The following is a 22,405-nucleotide window of genomic DNA, read 5'->3' on the forward strand; positions in this document are numbered from 1 at the left end:
TCAGGTAGTTGTAGAGAGCAATGAGGTCTCCCCTCAGCCTCCTCTTCTCCAGCCTAAACAACCCCAGCTCTCTCAGCCGTTCCTCATAAGGCCTGTTCTCCAGCCCCCTCACCAGGTTCGTTGCTCTTCTCTGGACTCGCTCCAGAGCCTCAACATCCTTCTTGTGGTGAGGGGCCCAGAACTGAACACAGGATTCGAGGAGTGGTCTCACCAGTGCCGAGTCCAGAGGGAGAAGAACCTCCCTGGAAGGTTACAGGATGAGAATGACAGGTGATAGGTGACAGGATGAGAGGGAATGGCCTCAAGCTGCGCCAGAGGAGGTTCAGATTGGACAAGAGGAAAAATTTCTTCACTGAAGTGGTTCTCCAGCACTGGCAGAACTACCCAAGGAGGTGGCTGAGTCACCATCCCTGGAGATGTCCAAAAGATGGGTAGATGATGTGCTCAGGTTGGTGGTGGACAGGTACAACTGGGCTTGATCTCAAAGGTCTTTTCCAGCCTAGTGATTCTATGATTCTCCAGGCTGTGGCAGGTCTTGCTGGTGCTAAGGACCAGGAGGAGCCAACACACATCTCCAGGGCAGCCCCCCCAGATGGGTGCAGCCTTCGCCGTCCCAAAGCGAGTTCATGCTGTGCGCGGCACGCAGCCTCTGCTCCTGCAGCACGTGGAAATGGCCACCTTCCCCCAACTCCAGTGCCAGCGAGGGGCTCTCCTGGGAGGGCCAGACCATGTCCGAGAGCCCCCAGAGAGACCAGCAGCCCCTCAACGCTCACCAACCGGGGGGTACTCAGTCGCCCCCAGCCCAGGGGCTGGTGAGGGTAAAGGCGCAGCTGGACTACATGTCCCAGCATGCCACGCGACTACCACCCGTCCAGACCCCCACAGTCCGGCGCAAAGCACGCCGGGAGTTGCAGTCCCCAGCAGCAACCATAGGGCTACGGAAGGCGACAACCCACCGCACGCCGTGGCTCCTCACCTGATCTCTTCGGCCGTGTACATCCCGAAGGAGACGCCAACCAGCCGCCGCCACGGCACCATCTTCGGTGGCTTCATGATGCAGGAGGGATGTTCTCGGGCCGACCCTTGCTCTCTCCCTTCGGCCGCAGCCTCTGCGCCCCGGGCAGCACCACGCGTGGTCGGAGGGCGGGGCCGGGCTGTACCATCACAGCGGAGGGGCAGCGTCCCCCCCCTCCCACGGGAGTGGTACCGCCCTCCTTCCCAGGGCACACCACGAGGGGTCGGGCTGTACCATCACTGCGAAGGGGTGGCCTCCCCTTCAAGCCGCGAGAGTGGTACCGCCCTCCTTCCCAGAGCGCACCGCGCCGGTGCGGGGATGGCGGCGCGGAGGCTCGGCGCTGGCTCTTGGCAGCAAGCGGTGTCGCTGAGCAGGAGGTGCTGCTTGCAGGGTGGGAGGAGAGAGCGCTACCGGTAAGGCTCTGCTGTTCCCTCAGTGCAGGGACGGGAAGGGCCCCGTGGGGGCGCCGCGAAGGGGTCAGCGGGAGGGTCAGGCCTGTAAAGGGCGGGGGGCTGAGGTGCGAGAGGGCGCGCGGGCGCAGTGCGCATGCGCGCTGGTGTCCACAGCCGCGGGCATGGCCGGGGTGGCATGGCGGGGGAGGGTGTCTTAGAATCATAGAATAACTAGGTTGGAAAAGACCCATCGGATCATCGAGTCCAACCATTCCGATCAAGCACTAAACCATGCCCCTCAGCGCCTCGTCCACCTGTCTCTTAAACACCTCCAGGGAAGGTGACTCAACCACCTCCCTGGGCAGCCTGTTCCAGTGCCCAATGACCCTTTCTGTGAAAAATTTTTTCCTAATGTCCAGCCTAAACCTCCCCTGGAGGAGCTTGAGGCCATTCCCTCTCGTCCTGTCCCCTGTCACTTGGGAGAAGAGGCCAGCACCATCCTCTCCACAACTTCCTTTTAGGTAGTTGTAGGGAGCGATGAGGTCTGCCCTCAGCCTCCTCTTCTCCAGGCTAAACAACCCCAGCTCTCTCAGCCGCTCCTCATGAGGCCTGTTCTTCAGCTCCCTCACCAGCCTCCTCGCTCTAGAACCTCAACATCCTTCTTGTGGTGAGGGGCCCAGAACTGAACACAGGATTCAAGGAGCGGTCTCACCAGTGCCGAGTACAGAGGGAGAATAACCTCCCTGGACCTGCTGGTCACGCCGTTTCTGATCCAAGCCAAGATGCCATTGGCCTTCTTGGCCACCTGGGCCACTGCTGGCTCATATTCAGTCGCTGTCAACCAACACCCCCAGGTCCCTCTCCTCCAGGCAGCTTTCCAGCCAGACTTACTCTAGTCTGTAGCACTGTATAGGGTTGTTGTGCCCCAAGTGCAGGACCAGGCATTTGGCCTTGTTATACCTTATGCCATTTTCTCTACTTTCGTGGAGCTGTGCAGCGTATAACCGTCCCCGGAGCGAGTTTGAGCTGTTAAAAGGGAGTCCTGGATCCGAATCCCTTAAAAAAGCTGATGAAGATTTGAGGGTTGGAGCTGGGTGATCTTTAAGGTCCCTTTCAAGCCAAGCCATTCCATGAAGAGGCCTGCGTTCAGTTCTGGACTCCTCAGCGCTAGGAGGACATGTATCTGTTAGAGCAAGTCTAGAGGAGGCTACGAAGATGGTTAGAGGACTGGAGCACCTTCCATAGGAGGATGTGCTGAGAGAGTTGAGTTTTTTCAGTTTAGAGAGGGAAGGCTGTGGGGCCACCCTATAGCAGCCTTTTAGTACTTTAAGGGGGCTGCAGGAAAGCTGGGGACGGGTTCTTTATCACAGAGTGCAGGAATAGGATAATGGGTGAGGGGTTTAAGCTGAAAGAAGGGAGGTTTAGATCAGACATTAGGAAGAAGTTCTTTTCCTCTGAGGGTTTTGGAGCACTGGCACAGGTTGCCCAGAGAAGTCATGGATACTCCATCCCTGGAGGTGTTCAAGTCCAGGTTGGATGGGGGTTTGAGCAGCCTGATGCGGTGGGAGGTGTCCCTGCCCATGGCAGAGGGGTTGGAACTGGGTGATCTTCAAGGTTCCTTCTCATCCAAACCATTCTATGGCTCTATGAAGAGGGCAGTTGCTTTCAGGGTACACCTCGGATGAAGAGGTCGGTCTTCACTGGGTACTCTTCATAGGTAAAATAGAACTCACATCTGTGATGAGAAAATCATACCTACTATGTTCATGTGACGTATAGGAAGAGCTAGACTTTTGCAGTACCTCTCTAAAGCAGAAGTATGAATGCATGTTAAGAAGCAGCTCCCTTGGGGTCAAGGTCAGTGTGGAACCATATGTAAACGCTAGAGTTGCAGTGAAGTTTTAGTGTTAGATTGCTTCTTGAGGGAGAGAAAAAATAAAAAGCATTCTCAAGTGAGCTTTTATTTGGGTTAAAAGCAGTAAAATATGAGCAATTTTAAGAAAGACTTGGAGCTGTGTCCTGAACTAAGCACAAAACAGTTGCCTTGCGATGCAGAGCAGAAAGAAGTTTGTGTGGCTATTTTTCTACAGCTGCGGTTATGCAATAATTCGTGAAAACTAAAGCTATAACAGCCCCAAAAATAAAGGATCGCAGACTATACATAGTTTGGTTTTCTTCATGTAACTTACTGTCTCTCGGGTTTAGGGCTTTAACAGAAGCATCAAATACAAGCTTAATGATAATAACTTGGAGTTAGTAACAGTGCAACACACCCAGTTATTTTGTTATTTTTTCCCATTAACATTTTAATTAATTACAGGTCAGAACCTGTAGTACAGTATTGCATTAATCTACTTTCACTGTATTAATGCAAGTACTGTAAATTTAAAATTGTTTTGGTTTACAGGTGCTCTTCGAGTACTACAGCTCTTGGAAAGACCGTGGACAATTCAGAAGGTATCATGTCTTACTAGTTTCTTGCATGTGTTTTTTTAATCTCCAAATGACACTGTGTATCAGGAGATAAATAAGAGATTGATGCCCTCTTTCCCCTTCTTGGATTGTCTTTTTTTCCCCTTGTCTTTAACGTGCAGAGATTTCCTGGCTTAACTTGATGACCCTTTCTGCCAACCAGCTTTGTGCTCCAAGAGCATGAACTGAGTTTTCCAGTTCCGTCACGTGTCCCACTGCTCTTTCAGCTGCATCAGGCTAAAGGATTGATTTTCATGAGGTCAAGATTTTATTCTTGGGCATCTGTTTGTTTCTAATAACAATTTTAATGTTGTTTCTCATAGTTACTCCAGAAGAAATTGTGCTCCCACGAAAGAAAACCTGGTGAGTGTTTACTGCTAGAATATCTCTTGACCTGGAAGAAAATCATTGTTAGACAGCTAAATGTAGTCTGTTCACCAAAGCTGAAAAAGTAAATTTAGGTTGCTGTATTCCTGATTTAATGTCCCACCAGTGGCTTTCCTACTGACAAGGAGCTCTGGGAGACTCTTACTGTCTGTGCAGAGTTTGTGCACTTTGTTCCTGAACCTTTCTTTGAAAAGCACTTAAAGGCTTGCATTTTTAAGCATAATTCTGTTTTTTTCTAAAAGATGACATTCACTAGAAATCAAGTTCATTTGGCTGTCTACACACAGTTGTGGGTTTTTTTCAGCAAAATAAGCTTGGCCATTGGTAACTGGCTGCATAAATCCTGTTCAGAAATTGCGCAGCTGAAGAAGAGCTGTTTTGTTGGAAGCACTTCAGGTGAAATTGCCTGACTGTGCAGCAAAACTGAAGTTTATAGCCAGAAGGTGTCTACCTGTAAATCTAAAGTAAGACAGCCTTCACCAGAACACTTCAAGTGGGCTTTCCATGTTTGATTGAAACACAACCAGAGTCTTAAGGATCCACAGACATAATAGTCCTGAAATCTAGGTTAGGTTTAGTTTGATTTGTGCTTTTTATCTCCCAAGACTTGTCTTGGAGAGGGACTCATGTATCCATCCATTAGAGAAGGGTTAGTCTTAAGGGGCTCCGAGAGGAGCATTCCATGGAATTATTTCTGCGTCCCTTTCCTTGCAAAAAGTAGTATGTTTCTAATTGCAGCAAGATCTATTATTTCCTAGAACTGAAAATCCTTATAGCCAGGATAATCTTGTGCTTGTTCTCCATACAGTGTAACGCATAATGTTCAAAGTCTGCAATGCAGTATTAATCAAAGTCTCCTTATGTTTAGGGATAAGCTAGCAGTTCTTCAGACTTTGGCTTCTACAGTGAACAGGGTAAGTAGATCCTGGAAATAGGTTCAAGTTGTCCAGCTCGTGCAGTAGTAGCCTTGCACTCTGGAGGCTCTCACTTGTACTTTGGCCATAAATGAAAGATGGGGCTTTTACATCCATTCTTTTACAGGGTTTTGGGGTTGGTTTTTGGGGTTTTTTTTTGTTTGTTTTTGGTTTTTTTTTGGCTAAATGAGCTTTGCTGTATTTAAAGCCTCATTATAGTGCTAGGAGACAGCTGCAACTACCAGTAAAAGCTGGAATACTTTGATAAGACTTTTGCTAACAGCAGGAGCAAGTTCCTTTAGTAGTTCATCTTCCCAATCCAGACTCCCTATTCCCAATCTCTGTCCAGAGCATCAGCCTTGTAAAGAGCAATGAGTGTCTGCTCTTTGCTAAACAGCAACTATAAAGACAGTGGTGCCATTCTTTAATCCTGTCTGTCATGTCTAATGGAAATTGAATTTGATCCTGCAAATCCTGTCAGCTTCTCTGATATTGTTCCAGTTGGGGTCCTTCATGCTTTGCAGGGCTCTTATTGCTCCCCATTTTGTTGTCACTGTGTTAGCCTGCATGTGTGTGTGTATAATGGAATGCTGCTTAAGCTATTTCCAAACCCTTTTGAATAAGAGGAACTTACATAAAACGGGCATCGGGTGTTGGTTGTGATGGAAGCGTTCATTGTACTTTGAATGCCATGAGGCAGTGTGATGCCTACAGCATGCCTGTGTACTTATTTATGCTCAGTGTTTCAATCCTGTATTCTGCTTTCTATAGGATCCTACTGCTGCTCATTATATGTTCCAGGATGACCCTTTCCTTCTGCCCAAAAATGCAGCCAATGCTGTAAGTATTTTCTTTCAAATCATTGATAGCTTCCCCCCTCACCCCTTTTGTGTAAGGTATGAAAACTCTTAATTGCAGGCTACTGTATCAGTTTACTGTTCTGGCCAAGCCCCAGGAATTTTAATTGTATCACAGAGCAGCCATTTGGTAACTTAGATATGTGGTAATAGTAGTGTTGAGATGCTAGTGAAACGGAATCTTCCTTTGATGTTATCTTTGCATCATAGGAAAGAGCGTGAAACAGAGGCAGGAGAAAGAAGAACTTGAAATAAGGGCAAGAAGGAGCTGTTTTGTTATGTTAATTAGAGAGTAGGCAGAGATGACTGGGAGCTGAGATACGTTTTCACAAATGAGTGATACAGCTAGGAGAGAACTTCAGTCCTGCATACCGGAGGTGAAGCCACTGAGAAGGCTGGAGGCAGCTATCATATGTGAAGAGTTTTAAAGGAAACGACAAAGGATCTGACTTTAGAACTTAAGAAAAAGAGGTTTATAGGAGTCAGATGGTGCTTGGAATTGACAGTCAGGGAGACGAATATCTGTGTGCCATATCTGGAGAGAGAGAGAGGTGGTTTTGAGCTTTAGATAGTACTGCAGCATTTCAGATGTTTGGTATAGAACCTTGTCCTGTGACTGAGTAACAGGTAAGTAAATAATAGTCCCATTTAAAGAATAGACATCCTTACATTGACATAAATACGGGGATGTTTATCTGGAATGATATCTCATGCAAGTTTAGTTTGATCCCATCAGAATGCTCAGTGCTATGAAAATCTTTTCCTTGCTCTCAGCCTGCTAATGGAGTGTTTTTCTTCGTTGTGTTCTCTCTCATTCCTATGCAGCGTTTGTTTTCATTGTCAAAGGAGTCTGGGAGAAATGCTGCAAAATACATCATTCAGCATTTTCCTCATTATTTTGACAAGACTTTCGCAGAGCCAAACGTACCAGTAAGCTTTGTTTTTTGTTTTCATTATGCTTTGTCACGTAGTGAAATCAATTCTCAGACTGGTTCAAAACTAACATAAAAGGATAATTTTGTGTACTGTTTTGCAGACAGCTGTGAAATCAGTGCTGTATGTCTATTACATTTCTGAAGTGAACATTTTTCTTTGGGAATTCAATATCATATCAGGTTCTTTAGATAAAAGCAAGAAAATAAATGTTGTTTAGATGTTGACTTATTAGCATGAAAGTGAGATCAGGGTGTGTTGTCCTTCACAGAGAGGACTGCTGTGAGGGTCAGGAAATTATCCAAGCACTGTACTGGGTGAAGAGTAAGGATGCTTGGGTAGTATTTTAGCAATGGTTTAGGGGTTTGAGCTTGTGTCTAACTTGTGCTTTGCTTTTAGTGCTTGATGCCTGAGCTTCTTAAACCTCAGATTGAAGGAGTGAGTGAGGAAGCTCTGAAAGAGCGTATCCACCTCAGAAAGGTGAAAGATTCTGTGGACCTGTTTGATCAGCTCATACAAGCAGGTATGTGGTCACCTGCCAGATTGCTTGGTGGACCTGTGCTTAAATTGTGCCACAAATATTTTAGGAGCTGGCCCAGGCTATAGAGACTATTTCATGACTATGTCACTGCCTTTCACAACTGACTGTCCTGGTGAAGTGGTTCTTCAGAATTACTGGGCCCTCCTTATCTTATCTGGCAGTCACTTTGGTGGTAAGGAGAACAAATAATTTCTTGATCAAGCAGCAGGTGATCTGGTGTTGAGGATTTTTTCTTCTCTTCCAAAGTGTAACAACTATAATGCACTAGAGCAGGTCTAATTATGGGCAGTTGCTATGTGACTGGGTGATACCATTCTGTCTGCAAAGGCTTTTGTGCAGTAGCACATTGGTTGGTATAAGATACACCTGTGCTGAGTGTTCTGCTGCAGTGTTGGACTGGTAGGCACACCAGCTGAGTGCCCCTTTGGCGGGCCTGCCCCCAATAAACGAGTCTTTCTTGGTTCTTCGTTAATTTGGACCCTATCTCTGTCATGGGTGAATGAGAAGGAAGCAACAGAAAACTGTAACTGTGCAACCTTTGAATATTTGCTGAGAAGGCAAAATGTTCTCGTATCAGCCACAAGATGGAAAGGAAATGATTCCATCAAATAGTTCTTTTCTTTTCTTGGTTTTAAATTGTTTCATAGGAACTTAAACACACAAAGTGTTCTTCACAGCAGGGTGTATCCTTGGAGTAGTTACGAAAAGCAGTAGAAATTTCAGATGTTTTGTTAGTCTTGTGCTGCTTCAGTTTTGGATGCTGGCTGCCACTTCCCTCTCCCACTTGCTCAGGAAAACTCTACCTTTTGGCTTCAATAGAAAAACATATGTATTAGTTCAGTGTTAAAATTGTGTCCTGCTGTAAATGGTTTTGTGGAAGTATTAGTGTCACACCCAGGTTATACAGACTTGCTAGAGAATACCTGTATGTTGAAAGAGAACAAAGTGGCATAACACTGTGTTTGGAAGTTTGTGCTACAGCTGTAGGATGGTGTTTTCTTTACTTTCTATGCAATTGTTATACATTCTTATTTTCCGCAGGTACACCTGTATCTCTGGAGACCACAAACAGCCTTTTGGATTTGTTATGCTTCTATGGAGATGAAGAATCAACTCCAGAAAAAAAAGAAGAAGAAAAGGAGGATTTGGAAGAACCAGGGGTATGAAAACACTGTTGATCTCTGTTTATTTATTTCAAATGTAGTGGATCAAGGTGATGTCAAGGTTTTTATATTGTAGCTGCCTGCGTGGAAGACGGTGTGAGGCGAGTCAAATGCAGCCAACATTCTCTAGAGATACAGCCCCTATAAAAATTTTGTGTCTGACCAAGTAGCAAAAGTAATATCCATAATGCTGAACTTAGTAGCTGGAACCCTGTCTTGCCTTTAGTTCTTCTGAACTGTGTTTAAATAACTGTTTCTCACTGACAGTTTTGGTTTTATAGTTGTCTGCAAAGAGGACCTCTAGCGTAGATCACCTGGTTAATCTTCTTCCAGTCTGAAGCATGTTAACTAGATCTCAGTGAAGCAGGGGGCTCCGTGTGGGATCTCAGTGTCACATCGCAGGGTACAGTAGTAGATATGTTGCACAATACCTGTCCTGGGGAAGACTATTAAGGGACAAAGGGGTTTACAGAGTATGCGCTGTAGCCTAATGACTCCCACCAACTCCACAAATGCACACAATTTACTTTGTTGATATGTTTAATAATATAAAGAGTACTCTTAGTATTCAGGAAGCAATAGCTAGATTAGAATAGATGTTCTTTTAATGTAACCTGTTATAAAACACCCTTAGTAGCATATAAATCACTGCTGAACTTCTGTGTTGTACCAGATCATATCATTTGATTTTTAATTATAACTTGGAACTCTTGAGAAACTTAATTCTGGAAAAATCTCTCCAGGCGAATGAATCGGAGGAGAAGGCTCCAAAGAAACAGTTCCGAAGAGGTTCACAGTTACCTGGCTCTAGATGGAGGTATGGAAAGTGTTGCCCATATTCTTGTATTCAGTGCGTTATGCATGTGCATTCTTGTTATAAACAGACTTCAGGACTTCTTAGCATCCCATACTTGCAGGTGTTACTGCTTAAATACGTCTGTGTTTACTAATCTTTCAAAGTGCTGATGGAAACCTAGTAAGTGATTGTAGAATAGCTCAAAGTATCACAATATATCTGAATGCTTGCCCTTGGGAGTACAGCCTAGTATTTCATTCTACAGGTTAAATCCTTTTCCTGAAGGTGCCTTTTATTGAGTTCTTTAACATTCAGCTTGTTCATTGATTCTAGGGAGAACAACAATGCTGAAAGGATATTTAAGATAATGCCAGAGAGGAATGCACACTCCTACTGCACAATGATCCGTGGAATGGTGAAGGTACAGTTGTCCTGCAGTGCTGAGAGGACTTTTTTCAGCTTGTGAAATCTCACCCTGTCCTAGAGATTATTTATTTTTGTTGGTTTTCTGGCTTTTGCAGCATGGGGCTTCTGCTAAAGCCTATGACATGTACATGGATTTGCTGAATGGAAGACACAAGGGTGAGTGTCTCCTGGTTTTGACTTCTGGTCTTCTAAGTGGCTGCAACCCGTTGTTGGGTATGTGAATATTTGTTTCATGGCAATGATGATTGGCGCAGGGGTACGGACCTCAGCTGGATCATGGGAGCTGAATGCAAGCTGTTTATTTCAGTGCAGCTGGCATGTGGCCGGCTCACTGGAAGCAGGCTTGCATGAGACTTCGCCAAAAACTGAGCCATGTAAGAACAAACTGTTTTCTGTAGAATGTATTTGTCAGTTACAATGAATTATCTTGCATTTTCCAGCTGATGTGCACACCTTCAATGCACTGATTACAGCAGTCCCACATCTAAAGGAGAAGTTCTTAGAAAGATGGGAATTAGCCAAGGTAAGGAGCAGAACAAAAGAGATGGAGGAAGGGGTAAGAGTGCAGGGGCCATGTCTGCTTTGAGTAGAATTTTGCAGTTCTTGGAAGACTAAAAACAGCTTTGTGTGAAGGTACTAATATCTGCTGCAAAGGAAGGGCACCAGTTTAAACATACAAACTAACTGTTGAGGAGTGGAAAATAGAAAATCCAGCCTCGCACTTGCCTTGTAAGAGTATACCTGATCCAGGAACTATCTGGAGAGAAAGTAGCCAAGAAATTATGCTGGGAGATAATAACAATCAATAAAAACTCTCTGATTTGTAATTCGTGTTGATGTGGTGGAAATAGAGTTTTGAGGGGGAGCACAAGAGGCTCCAGTTCTACTGACATATTCCGTTAAGGAAAAATAGTATGCAAATTTATAAATGTCCTTGGTGTTCTAGACATAGTTCTCCAAGATCTAATCTGATGTAACTTTGTAGTTTTGGGTTTTGGTCAAATTATTTAAAAATTAGATGGTACTCCCTTAAGTGATCAGTTGTGGTAGAGTCATTGGCTTGAAGGGGATGAGGAGGATTAGGTTGAGGAAATGCATGTTTACCTATCTGAAAGCAGAACTGTGATCCATAACATGCGAAGCACTAAGAATATTGGGATTTTATTTAAGGTCTTCCTGAATCACATGGCTCAACAGAAAGTGCAACCAAACCTGCTAACTTTTAATGCTTTACTGAAGACTCTGAAAAGATGTGGTGGTGTAGGCAGAAGGATGTCTTCATCAGTAATAAAGGAAATGGAAGCACTTGATATAGGTAAGAGGACCAGAATGTTTGTTCTATTCTACTGCCACCTCCAGAACAGTTAACTTTAGAGTTCAGCAGCAAACAACAGTGATGCCTAGTTGCAGGGAAGAGCATCCTAGTCTAGTAGGAGGTGTCTGTGCCCATGGCAGGGGGGCTGGAACTGGATGATCTTTAAGATCCCTTCCAACCCAAACCAAATCTTAGTCAAGGGGGTTGTGGAAAAAAAAAGTTGTTTCTCACTGTGGGATCTTCAGCTTCACTGTTTATTTCCTTTTGTAAGAGAAATAAGAAATGTGTAACTACTAAGCTGTGACCACTCAGCAAGCCAGTGGCTATGGATTTTAAATTGAATTGTATACAATGGAGGGGGTGTCCTGGTCTGTAGATGTTCTCAGCTAGATCCTTGCTGCAATATTGCTGCAGGAATAGTGTGAATATATATTTGCAGCAATTGTCTGAGTCTGTTAGGGCCCCATAGATCAGGGAGATTTACTTCACAAGCCACCCAAGCCAGTTCAGGTTTGTATATCTACGTATCTATAGGAAAAAAGCATTTGATCTAGTTGATGGTTTTGATGTCAAATAAACATTGCAAAAATGGGGGCTATTTGCACAACTGATCTGATACCGTGATAGTTTCATGAGAAGAATGGAAAAGTATTAGTTACAAAATATTTATGCTCTCAATTTAGGGCAGGGAAGCTCTTCAGCTGGTTATTTGCCCTCAGACATCATCTATCCTAGTTGTACGTGAGGTCTAGTGGAGTGTTAGGGTGGGCAGGGAGAGAACTGATAGAGTAGATCTATGCGTGATCCCTGACTGGAAGGGCTGGGGACTGTGAATTAGAACTCGACATAAAGCTCAGCCAAGAATGTCAAAGTAACTTCAGTATTTTTGCTTTTCAGAGCCTAGCCTTGCAACGTATGAACATCTTCTCTGTATATTTTATAGAGGCGGTACGTGCAACATCAACTTGTACATCAATGTGTCCTGTTTAACACTGCTTTAAATGCTTTCCAAATATCATAGGTGAAGGCAGTTCATTTATGGATCAAAAGACAACTTACCTATGCAACCTTAATGTTACCTGTGCAATCTGCTTCTGCTTGGGTGAGGAAAAAGCTGCAGAGTATCAAGATCTCTAACAGGAAGGGAAGAGTCCTTGTGTTTCTGGAAAGAAAACCTGTTTCCATTTGTAGCCAGAAATTGATAAAGCTAAAGAACAAATGCTGCTCAGCTGGATCAGGCTACAACATGTGATTTCATAGGCTATGCCACTCACAGAGAAGAAATTACACAGGGATTCTGTTTTTATACAGCAGTCTGTGCATTGGAGCCATCTTCAAATAGAGCTGTGTTAGAAGGCAGGAGCCCAACTGTTGAAGGCCCTTTAGCCAAAAAAACTGGACACAGGAAGAGAATAGACAGAGTAGTCTAGAATAGATGCAGTGTTAAAACAATAGTGGAGGAACTGCTCTTTGGGGTATTTTTTTCTTTTATGAATTGCATTACTTTTCCTAGTGCCACATTCTAACAAACTTGAGGGCCTGTTAGATTCCTTGCTAGAAAGTACTTCTGTCTTTCTTAATCTGCCCTGTTGTGCTGTGGATTTCTGGCTATAGTGGCACAAATTTTAGTGCAAATAAAATTGCTGCTGGTGCAGAATCCCCACGAAGTAGTACAAAAAGCAGTCTTGACACTTGTTTAGAATCATGGTGCTTGTTTCCACTTCCATAGTATATTTGCAGGCAGAGGCTTTTTACTAATGAAGTGCAGGATACAACTGAGATGTGATGTTGCTTGTCTGTTTGTCCTGCAGCTGATGTTTACCCATCAGGCATCTTTTCTGAGATACTGGATCACGTTGAAAGTAAAAGCTTCACTCCCCAGGACCCTCATGACGGTATGGATTTAAATATATCTGTCGATCTGCATTGTTTAAGCCTGGATGAAAAAGTACCTAGGAAATGTCAAGGAGTTCTATTCCCCTAGAAAGAAAGCATGCAGCTCGCTTATAGAATCATAGAATCACCAGGTTGGAAGAGACCCAGCGGATCATCGAGTCCAACCATTCCTATCAATCACTAAACCACGCCCCTTAGCCTCATCCACCTGTGCCTTAAACACCTCCAGGGAAGGTTATATGAAGCTTATATGGCAGCTTATATGAGCACCTGCCCTTTGGAGACAAAAAGGATGGATTCCAGTGCCAGGAAGGTCTTCAGATCTTGGTTGGTGCAACTTCAGTCTGAAGTTGGTGGTGTCTAAAGTAGGTTGGTGGTGTCTTAACAGACACACAGACTCTGCTATCATTTCAAGCTAAGACCAAGTTTATTTTTACAAGCTCATCTTTATACCATAGTGAAATGTCAACAACAGTCCTGCAAGTCCTTCATAAAAATTTGCACAGCTGTTCTTCTCCTTCCCAGCTCCTCGTGACCACTGTTGTTGTTTCCATGCCTTCTTGGCTTTGCCACTGATGTTGAATTTTCTCAGGCTGGAGGCTAGCTTGTTATCAAAGCTCTCTGCACTCTTACCTCCAGAGGCTCAGCAGCATTCATGGTCATTTTTGTTCAGCATCTCTTCTGGTGTCTGACGTTTCAGGCCCCTCACCACAAGAAGGATGTTGAGGCTCTGGAGCGAGTCCAGACAAGAGCAACAAAGCTGGTGAGGGGGCTGGAGAACAGGCCTTATGAGGAGCGGCTGAGAGAGCTGGGGGTGTTTAGCCTGGAGAAGAGGAGGCTGAGGGGAGACCTCATTGCTCTGTACAACTCCCTGAAAGGAGGTTGTGGAGAGGAGGGTGCTGGCCTCTTCTCCCAAGTGACAGGGGACAGGATGAGAGGGAATGGCCTTAAGCTCCACCAGGGGAGGTTTAGGCTGGACATTAGGAAAAAACTTTTCAAGGAAAGGGTGATTGGGCAGCCTGTTCCAGTGCCCTGGGAGGGGGTTGAGTCACCTTCCCTGGAGGTGTTTAAGGGACGTGTGGACAAGGTGCTGAGGGGCATGGTTTAGTGTTTGATAGGAATGGTTGGACTCAATGATCTGGTGGGTCTCTTCCAACCTGGTGATAGAGAGGGTGAGTGATGAGGCTGCCTTTTTTTATAGCCTACCTGTTATACAAATAATGCTGTTTTGTATCAAATGAGAATGTATCTCCTTAAATCTGTCTCCAAAAGCGCAGCAGTGTAGTTGTCTCCAGAGCACTGGCTAGCAAAACTAAAAACACACTGAAGTCTGCGTATAAAATACATTGTCAAACAGAGGTGCAAAGTCAGCTTTCTAATGGAACGTGTCCTGCCTGTCCTTAGGGAGGCTGGGTTAATGAGCTGCTTTGTTTCTCCTTGTCTGAGGCTAACAGACTCCATTTTCTCTCTTTCAGCCAACTTTTTTGCCACTGCTATGCAAGTGGTAAGTACCTCCTCCCTGCAGTCAAAATTGGTTTGAGCTCTCCTGTTATGACCCCCTAATTTTCCTTTATTTTTCTGTAACATCTCCAGCTGTTTCAAAATTGGCTGGTGACGCTGCAGTGGTCAGGCAGCCTCTGCACCAGGAGGAGTCATTACAAAGCTCTTCCACACTGGGAGAGCAGCACATTTATCTCGGCTAAATAAAATGCCTTGGCAGTCACTGCATCCTCTTAGAAATGTTCGCTGTCAGCTCATTACATTTTGTACCTTTGTGAAAGTCTCAGAGGGATGTATTAAGTCTGTCTATTTGGTAGCTTTAAAATCTGACTGGTTTATTGCAGTGCTGTGATCTTAAGGATATCAAGCTCGCCTATCGGTTAAATAAGGCAATGGAGAAAGGAGACAACTGGAAATTCTTGGACATAGATCGCTTAAATGCCTACTGGTGAGTGAAGGGCAGCTTACATTCAGCATCTTGTGTGTTGTCAATTTGAATACAATCTAGGATTCAAACATTGTGCAGAAGAATGCTTTGAACATGAGCTAGTTGATTATTGTGTGTTTTGGGAACTGAGTCCCTCTTAAGAGTGGTGATTGCTTAGGATTTTCAGTTTGTGGACTTGCCTGAACTGAAATAAACTGTCTTGGATCATCACTTTAGTTTAATCCTCAACCAACAACTATACCAACCGGTTGTGTTTTCTACAGTCCTGTTGTCTGCTCAGGAGGTAACAACAAAATAGCGTACAGGTCAGACCTAGCTCTCTGCATGGTGTTGTAGAAAGAGGCTGTGACATAGCAGGTGTATTTAGGCACCAAACTCCCACATAGTTGCACTATTTGACACTATAATCATAGCATATGAAGCATCTTTACCAATGTCATTAAGTGCTACAGTCACGAAACATGATTAAGTACTTGGAGCATGCTAGTTTGAAGAAAAGTCTATTTAGGCATTGGAAGTAGAGATGATCCAGTGAATTAATGAAAAATAGTTATAATCAAAATAAGTTTTCAGGGCTGGGGTCATCCCTGTGAACTGAACTCATTTAAGCTGTAAATAAATCAAGGGAAATTAATGGAAATTAATTAAGATATTTTTCCTATGTAGCACACTGGATCAGGATTGCAGGTTTGTATTGTGAACTTGCACAAGTAACCAGGTTGGTTTAGTTCTTAAAGTGGTTCTTAACCAGAGGTTGCATTTGAGAGATTCGTATACGTCAAACCTGGTGTCAGGCAGGGAAATTGCATTGTTTAGGGATTTTAAAATGCAGCGGTCTGGCTCTTACTAATTCTGCCAATTACACAATGTCAGTGTTCTCTCACAAAAAACACTACTGCTTTTTTAATTATGGAGTATTGCAGTCTTACAGTGACATTTCCATGATCTGCAGTACAGCTCTGATCCATCACTTGCTGGTGCTTCTGTGCAGTTTGGTTTTTTAATCAGTACTGAATTAGAACTCCTTCCTCTCCTGTAGGTCAAAATTCTTTTCACTGTTGTGTATGATGGAACAAATTGATGTTGTGTTGAAGTGGTACAAAGAAATGTCTCTTTCGGTAAGTGTGTATTAGGGTAAGCAAGCTTCAAAGCTTTAACGTGGGAAATGGAACAGTTGCAGTTTACTGAAGTCGTTCTCTTCCTTATCAGGTCTTCTATCCAACTCCTAATAATATATTGGACCTCCTTCAAGCACTGGATGCAGCCAACCAATTGGAAGCAATTCCTTCCATCTGGGAAGGTTAGTGATAGTTACATGGCTCTGTGGGCATTTTGGTTGGTGAAAGTCAGGAGGAATGCAACGCGACAGGTAGCTGGGAAACTTCTCGGCACTCGGAATAGTCATGATAAGATGCTTTGCTCTGAGAGACATTGTTCCTTAACGCAGTGGTGGGGTTGCTGTATTGGAGAAAAGCAGAACAGGCAGGAGAGCACAGGCAGGAGAGATCGTGGCTGTGTCACAGTTAAATGTCAGGGTTTGGGAAAACTGAATGCTTACCAGAGAGTTAACAGCCCAGGTTTAGCTCATTTCAATTCTTCGCCTAGTCTTTGTCTCTTGAGAAGATGCAACTACAGGTTTTAACACACAGAAAATATCCTACTGTCACCATCACTGAGGGGACAGACATGTTCTTTAAGGGATCCTTTGCAGAATGATGACAGTGCTAAGTTGTAGTTAAAATTAAAGCTTTATTAGCAAGACTTTATGATTAGCTTCGGATAGGAATTGGAGTAGCACAAGATTTCCATAAGCAGGATCAGTGTCATACATTTTTTTTAAGTAGTGTATTACAGAATTCTACAGCACCACTTAGCTTATGGTTTCAATCACCTGGACCCTCTGCACATTGGGTCAAATCTTGCTGATACAGCTTGGTTTGCTGTATCGATGTAAAAATCATAATCTACCTTCAAAAACCATGAAAGAATACGAGTCACCACTCAGTCTTTTGGGGAAGCAGATGACTGTGGAGATGTCCCTGGCCGCTGAGGGTCATGAGTCTCACTGTCCAGCAGCAGTTCAACTCCAAGTTCCCACTTTGAACCTGTAACTGCTTGATTTTATAGGCAGTGCTCTGTGTCTTGTTCCCTTCCCAGTTCTGTGACAGGGTCATCATCCCAGGCACCGGGTTGGCCAGGTGCCTGGGATCTTGAAGGCCGTTAAGTTGGGGAATAAGTCAGCCTGGTGTTGACTTGAGGTTGGCAGGGAGGGCAAGAAGAAATGCATTTGGTTCATGTCCTTGGTTTCCCTGAAGACAGGAAAGGGAACTAATACGTGACCCACTCGGTCAAAGAGAATGGCTCTTTGCTTTAAAAATTATATTAGTTACGCCATGTTACCAGGAGTTAAAAGCAGGGGGTACGAGTCACACCTACTAACTGCTGCCTTTCTCTAAACAGATATGAAACAGCTGGGCTTTAGTAGGAGACAGGACCTGTTGGAAGAGGTCTTGTCTTTGATGAGCAGAGAGAAGCACTCTGAAGAGGTAAGGAAGCTGTTGTGGTTTATCGCCAGCAGGCAGCTAAGCACCACACAGCAGCTTGCTTACTCCCCCTGCTGGGATTGGGGAGAAAACCAGAGTGATAAAAGTGCAAAGACTCATGGGCTGAGATAAAGGCGATTTAATAAGAAAAGCTGTATGCCCAAGCAAAACAAAACAAGGAATTCATTCACTACTTCCCATCAGCAGGCAGTCACATACAGGGCAGACCTTTAGGATCTGCAGGAGCAATTGGACTGAAAAGGGTATATTCATTCTAGAGGTTTTGGCATTAATTACACAATATTTTTACAGGTTCAGGCGTCATTTGCCAAGTGTGCTGAAGATATCAAAGCGGCCCATGAGCAGTCTGGGAGGGAGCAGGCCTCGCTGGAATGGACGGGCAGTGCGCTGAGCCACGTCGCTCTGTTGTTTTCCAGGGCTGGAAGAACTCAGGATGCTTGGTACGTGTGGCTGTCCTGAGCTTCTGGCTTACTGACCGCAACTCAAGGCTTAGTCACAAAAATCAGAAGCTAAGAACTGCTGGAATACTAGTGCAGAAGGGAGGGGATAAGTCGTGCTGGGAACATGATGGGGTTTTTATTAACTTTCTTGGCACCAAGTTACAGTAGTCAGTCTTAAAAATGGGTTAGAAGTTATTGTAGCAACTGGTTTAGAGTATCACATGGCTGCTTCTGGCAAGGGAGGGTTTGATTAACACTGCACTGAGTTCTCTGATCTACAGCTTCCCATTTGATTCTCTAGTTTTAAGAACTCTTTGGAATTAAAACTGCTGAGGAGATTAATTAAACAATTAAAAATCTAAAGCGAATGATTTTAGATCTCTTCAGAAGCTAGAATTTACTGCCCTACATACTCCTACTGCTTAAAATATCTAGTTTCCAGTTTAAGATTTTGAGCTGTTTTCTGTTAGATACAGTTGTTTGCCTTGCACTGATTCGTTGCAAACAAAGTGGCAGGTGGCCTTCTAGAAATATGTAATATTTTAAAGTAAAATTGCCACCAGCTGCACTGTATTTCAGCATTAGTTAAGATTGCTAATGAGTTTAACACAGAATATGTTAGCTGGCACACATTGCATCTGTGAGGATACGGCATGGGGTCTGTTTCACATCTGTGAGGAAGATAATTTCATGACAGTGAGCTTGCCTTTGTTTCACAAGGGGCTTATCCAAGAGACTTAATACTTCTCTGTCCCTATGTTTTGTGGTGTGGTTTGGTGTTTTTTTTTTATTATCGTGGTGTTTCCTTTTCAACAGGAACATGATGGAGCGTTTCAAGCAAATCAGTAGGATTCCCACGTGAGTAATTTTAGGTTCTGACTTCTAGGAGTGAGTCTCACTTTTGGCTGTGATTTTACATTTCTTTTATGGCATCATGGGATGGTTTGGGTTGGAAGAGACCTGTAAAGGCCATCTGGTTCAACCACAGATGGACTTGACAATAGAAACCCAGTCCTAGCAGGACCCTTGAGAACATGGCATTTCCTATGTGCCAAACATTCTAATATGCTATTAGAATCATAGAATCACCAGGTTGGAAATGACCCACTGGATCATCAAGTCCAACCATTCCCATCAGTCGCTAAACCCTGCCCCTCAGCACCTCGTCCACCCATCCCTTCAACACCTCCAGGGAAGGTGACTCAACCCCCTCCCTGGGCAGCCTGTTCCAGTGCCCAGTGACCCTTTCCATGAAAAATTTTTTCCTAATGTCCATCCTAAACCTCCCCGGGCGGAGGCTGAGGCCATTCCCCCTTGTCCTGACCCCCGTCACTTGGGAGAAGAGGCCAGCAAGTGTTTCAGAAGTGTCTGGGTTTCTGAAGAGAACTTTATCAACTCAAACCATAAATCATATGTGATACCCTTTTTAGGCTACAATGGTGTGCTTTGATCAGGGTTTTGGAGTAGAAAACATCTTTTAAGGAATAGTAATGCATGAAAAAAAGAAAGAAACGAAACAAACAACTGTTTGGTGCTCATAGAAATGAACATCTGAAATCTGCTGTTGGAGGTGGCAGTTTCATCAAGATACACGCTGTTCCCCATGGGTGCCTGCGTCAGTGGAGGGGGTGTTGTACCAAACCCGCTGTTCCTGGCACTCTGCGCTTGCCCTGTTCTGCACGCTCCCACCGCTGGGGCTGGGGAAGCTGGGGAGCCGCTGTCTCCATTTGGGAAGCAGGGAAATGAGAAGGATTCTCCTTCTGAGATCATGGCGTAGCCAATCATTTGTGGATGCCATGGGTTATGAATGTGAAGGGAATTCTACTTTCTAGTAGTTTCCCTGCCATTTACTGAATGGAGCAGAGGCTCTTTTGGTCCCCCTTCTCCCCTTCTCTGCAGCCTCGACTTGTTACCCTGCTAAAGGCAAGAGAGGTGTCTCCAGCAGCTGTTAGAGGGGATTAAGGAGCAGAGCCAGCAGTGTGACATGAAATGGAGCTGGCAGAGCAGCTCCAGGCGCCCGTGGACAACACAGAGCCTCTGGCAGTGCGACACCTGCCTTGATTTAAAGTGCTGTTACGCTGTTCCTGTATCACTGCCAGCCACGTAAGGGAGAGCGAGGGCCCGATTTGAGGATGGGAAAGAGGGAAAGGTTATTCAGGCTGCTGCTAGGGTGGGTCCCTATCCTGAGCAGTGACCTTTGCCCACTGCTTTTGCTCAAGGAGGAGTGTTTTCTGCTAGGACAGGAGTTCCAAGCACACTGCCTCGGTACAGAGTGAAGGCTGGTGTGAAAATCCCGGTAGGAGCAGAACTGGGCTGCTTGGGGGATGGGAAAATGTTGCCTCCTCTCCCTCTGTAAAGCACCTGCTGTAAGTCAGTGGCCACCCCAGGGCTTCTCAACAGTCTCTCCTTGCCTTTTGCTTTTGCAGTGACCAGGTGATGGATGAATTCTTGACCTGTGCTAAACAAACCAATTGCCCAGATGAGGCAATTAAGCTGGTGAAGCTTGCAGTGTCCCTCGGTCTCCCTTCATCTCAAAGAATTATAAGCAGAACAGAGAAGGAGTTTGAGCTCTCTGAAGAGCAGAAGTAAGTTTGAGTACTCTGTGTTACTGCTGATGGGGTGTTGGAGGGGTGCAATTCCTGTGGAAAGGCTTCTCTGCCAAGGCTCTGCTCACTATGTACCTTTGTGTAGACTCATGGCCCCTCAGTTGTTGATCCTGTGCTGTATCCATCCTGCCTGGGAGGGTTCCATCAAGGGTTTAGCCTTACCCACCACTCAGATCTGCTGTCACCTTTCTTTCCCAGAACCTTTTCCTGGCTGGGTACCCTGTGTTTTGGATGTTTTTTCAAGCAAAAGTCACAACAGGTGACTGATGACTGGCCTGCTTTACATCTGCAGGGAGACATTGGAGAGTATAAAGTCAGACAGTGACAGCAGCGACAGTGACAGCGACAGTGACCGCGACTAGCTGTCCCTCTTGCCTTCCTATGGGGAACATTGGGAGCAGCTGCTGCCTTGATGCCAGGAGAGACGTGGAATTGCTGAAGCGACGGCTCCTGGGAGGTGTTGCAGCACTGCCCAGCACTTCAGATCATTCTGATCCAGGACCTGGTTGGCAAGAGGATGTTGTCCTCGTTGGAGTGAGCCCCAAACTGTTCCGTTGAAACTTCTTCATAACTTCAAACGTGGCGTTGGCTGGAGCAGCTGCACCTTTCTGCGCCCCGGCTCGCCCAAGCTGGCCCCTTCTGTGCAGCATGAAGAGCTCAGCTGAGGTGCTGGAGGGCTGCAGGGAGAGCAGTGCCACTTCCCACGGGCTGCTTAGCAGGTATGAGGCCTTGATGGCTTGAGCAGACGACTTCTCTTGAGCCTTCTCCAGTGTAAACCTGTGCCAGATTTAATTAACTTCAAGCCAACTTGAATGAACTACTTGAGTTTACTCTGTATGTAAACACTGCAAGTAATGCCACACTTGTCACCTGTGGTGTCTTTCCTCATCCTTTTGGTGTTCCGGGAGAGGTGTTGGACTGTAGATGTTAAAAAGCTACATCTTGGCCTCTGTACAGCTGGAGACTGTGTCTAATAAATGGCTGATGTTGAACACTGCTGTGCTCTGATAACCCCTGAGCAAAGCCTGGTGATTACAGAGTGCTGCTGCAGCTCTGAAAGAGTAAATGGAGCTCTCGGAACACAAAGCTGGGGAGGTGACAGGGAAGACAGGTGCCCCTCACCATCACGCTGCTGTTCTCAGCTTGTAGAGGCAGCTTGAATGTATTTTGATGTAGTTACCTTGAGCAAGCACTGCAGATCTTGTTCCTGGAGGATTAAACCATGTTCCAGTGGAAGGGTTAGCAGTGATTGTCTTTTTGTAAACCCTTGATGCATGCGATGCTGCAGGGTAGAGAAGGGGTTGCTGCTGTGGAAAGCAGCTTTGGGATAATTTGATGAGTTTGGGAAGCAACAGCTGCTCCAGATAGAATAAACTGAGTCAAGCGTGCCTCACCTGGCAGGAGTGGAGGGGCTGGGAAGCCATTCGGAGGCAGCGTTCGTTCCAGGTAGATGTGGGGTAGGTGGGAAGCTGAAGGGCTTTCAGGGGTGGGGACGTGCTCTTTGCTTGACTGAACCAACAACAGCGCCACGTTCCTCATCGCAGTCTGCAGCCCGGCTGTCCTCATCGAGAAAAAGGAAGGGACTTGTTTTTTAGGGGAGTTTTCATGGGTGAACCGAGCGCCGGCTTCTAGACAGCAATAGTGAAACTGCAGCCTGGCACAGGACAGGCAGGGGCAGGATATAGAATCATAGAATAACCAGGTTGGAAGAGACCCACCAGATCATTGAGTCCAACCATT

General features: G+C 45.2%; 2 protein-coding genes and 1 non-coding gene across 3 annotated transcripts in view; 2 read left to right on the forward strand and 1 right to left on the reverse strand.

Moving 5' to 3' along the window:
* The window catches only part of POLR1A (RNA polymerase I subunit A), a 37,664-nt gene extending 36,554 nt beyond the window's left edge, over positions 1 to 1,110 (reverse strand). The window contains exon 1 of the mRNA XM_069856508.1: positions 977 to 1,110. Within this exon, the coding sequence (XP_069712609.1) occupies positions 977 to 1,053 (77 nt within the window). The 5' untranslated portion in view covers positions 1,054 to 1,110. The remainder of the gene's footprint in view (positions 1 to 976) is intronic.
* Positions 1,052 to 21,657, forward strand: PTCD3 (pentatricopeptide repeat domain 3). The gene is made up of 24 exons (XM_069856509.1): positions 1,052 to 1,428; positions 3,815 to 3,864; positions 4,203 to 4,242; positions 5,135 to 5,180; positions 5,952 to 6,020; positions 6,863 to 6,967; positions 7,370 to 7,493; positions 8,553 to 8,671; positions 9,418 to 9,491; positions 9,804 to 9,891; positions 9,992 to 10,052; positions 10,337 to 10,419; positions 11,067 to 11,211; positions 12,109 to 12,159; positions 13,023 to 13,106; positions 14,583 to 14,611; positions 14,952 to 15,055; positions 16,095 to 16,173; positions 16,265 to 16,355; positions 17,516 to 17,601; positions 17,911 to 18,059; positions 18,876 to 18,917; positions 20,486 to 20,644; positions 20,958 to 21,657. Exons 1-24 carry the CDS (start codon positions 1,052 to 1,054, stop codon positions 21,025 to 21,027), a joined length of 2,325 nt encoding a protein of 774 aa, XP_069712610.1. The 3' UTR covers positions 21,028 to 21,657.
* Positions 10,129 to 10,270, forward strand: LOC138720485 (small nucleolar RNA SNORD94). The gene has a single exon (XR_011337415.1). It is a non-coding gene; the product is annotated as a small nucleolar RNA SNORD94 (small nucleolar RNA).
* Positions 21,658 to 22,405: the final 748 nt, after the last annotated feature.

Source organism: Phaenicophaeus curvirostris, chromosome 4 (assembly GCF_032191515.1).
Source record: "Phaenicophaeus curvirostris isolate KB17595 chromosome 4, BPBGC_Pcur_1.0, whole genome shotgun sequence".
In the NCBI taxonomy this organism is placed as follows: domain Eukaryota; kingdom Metazoa; phylum Chordata; class Aves; order Cuculiformes; family Cuculidae; genus Phaenicophaeus; species Phaenicophaeus curvirostris.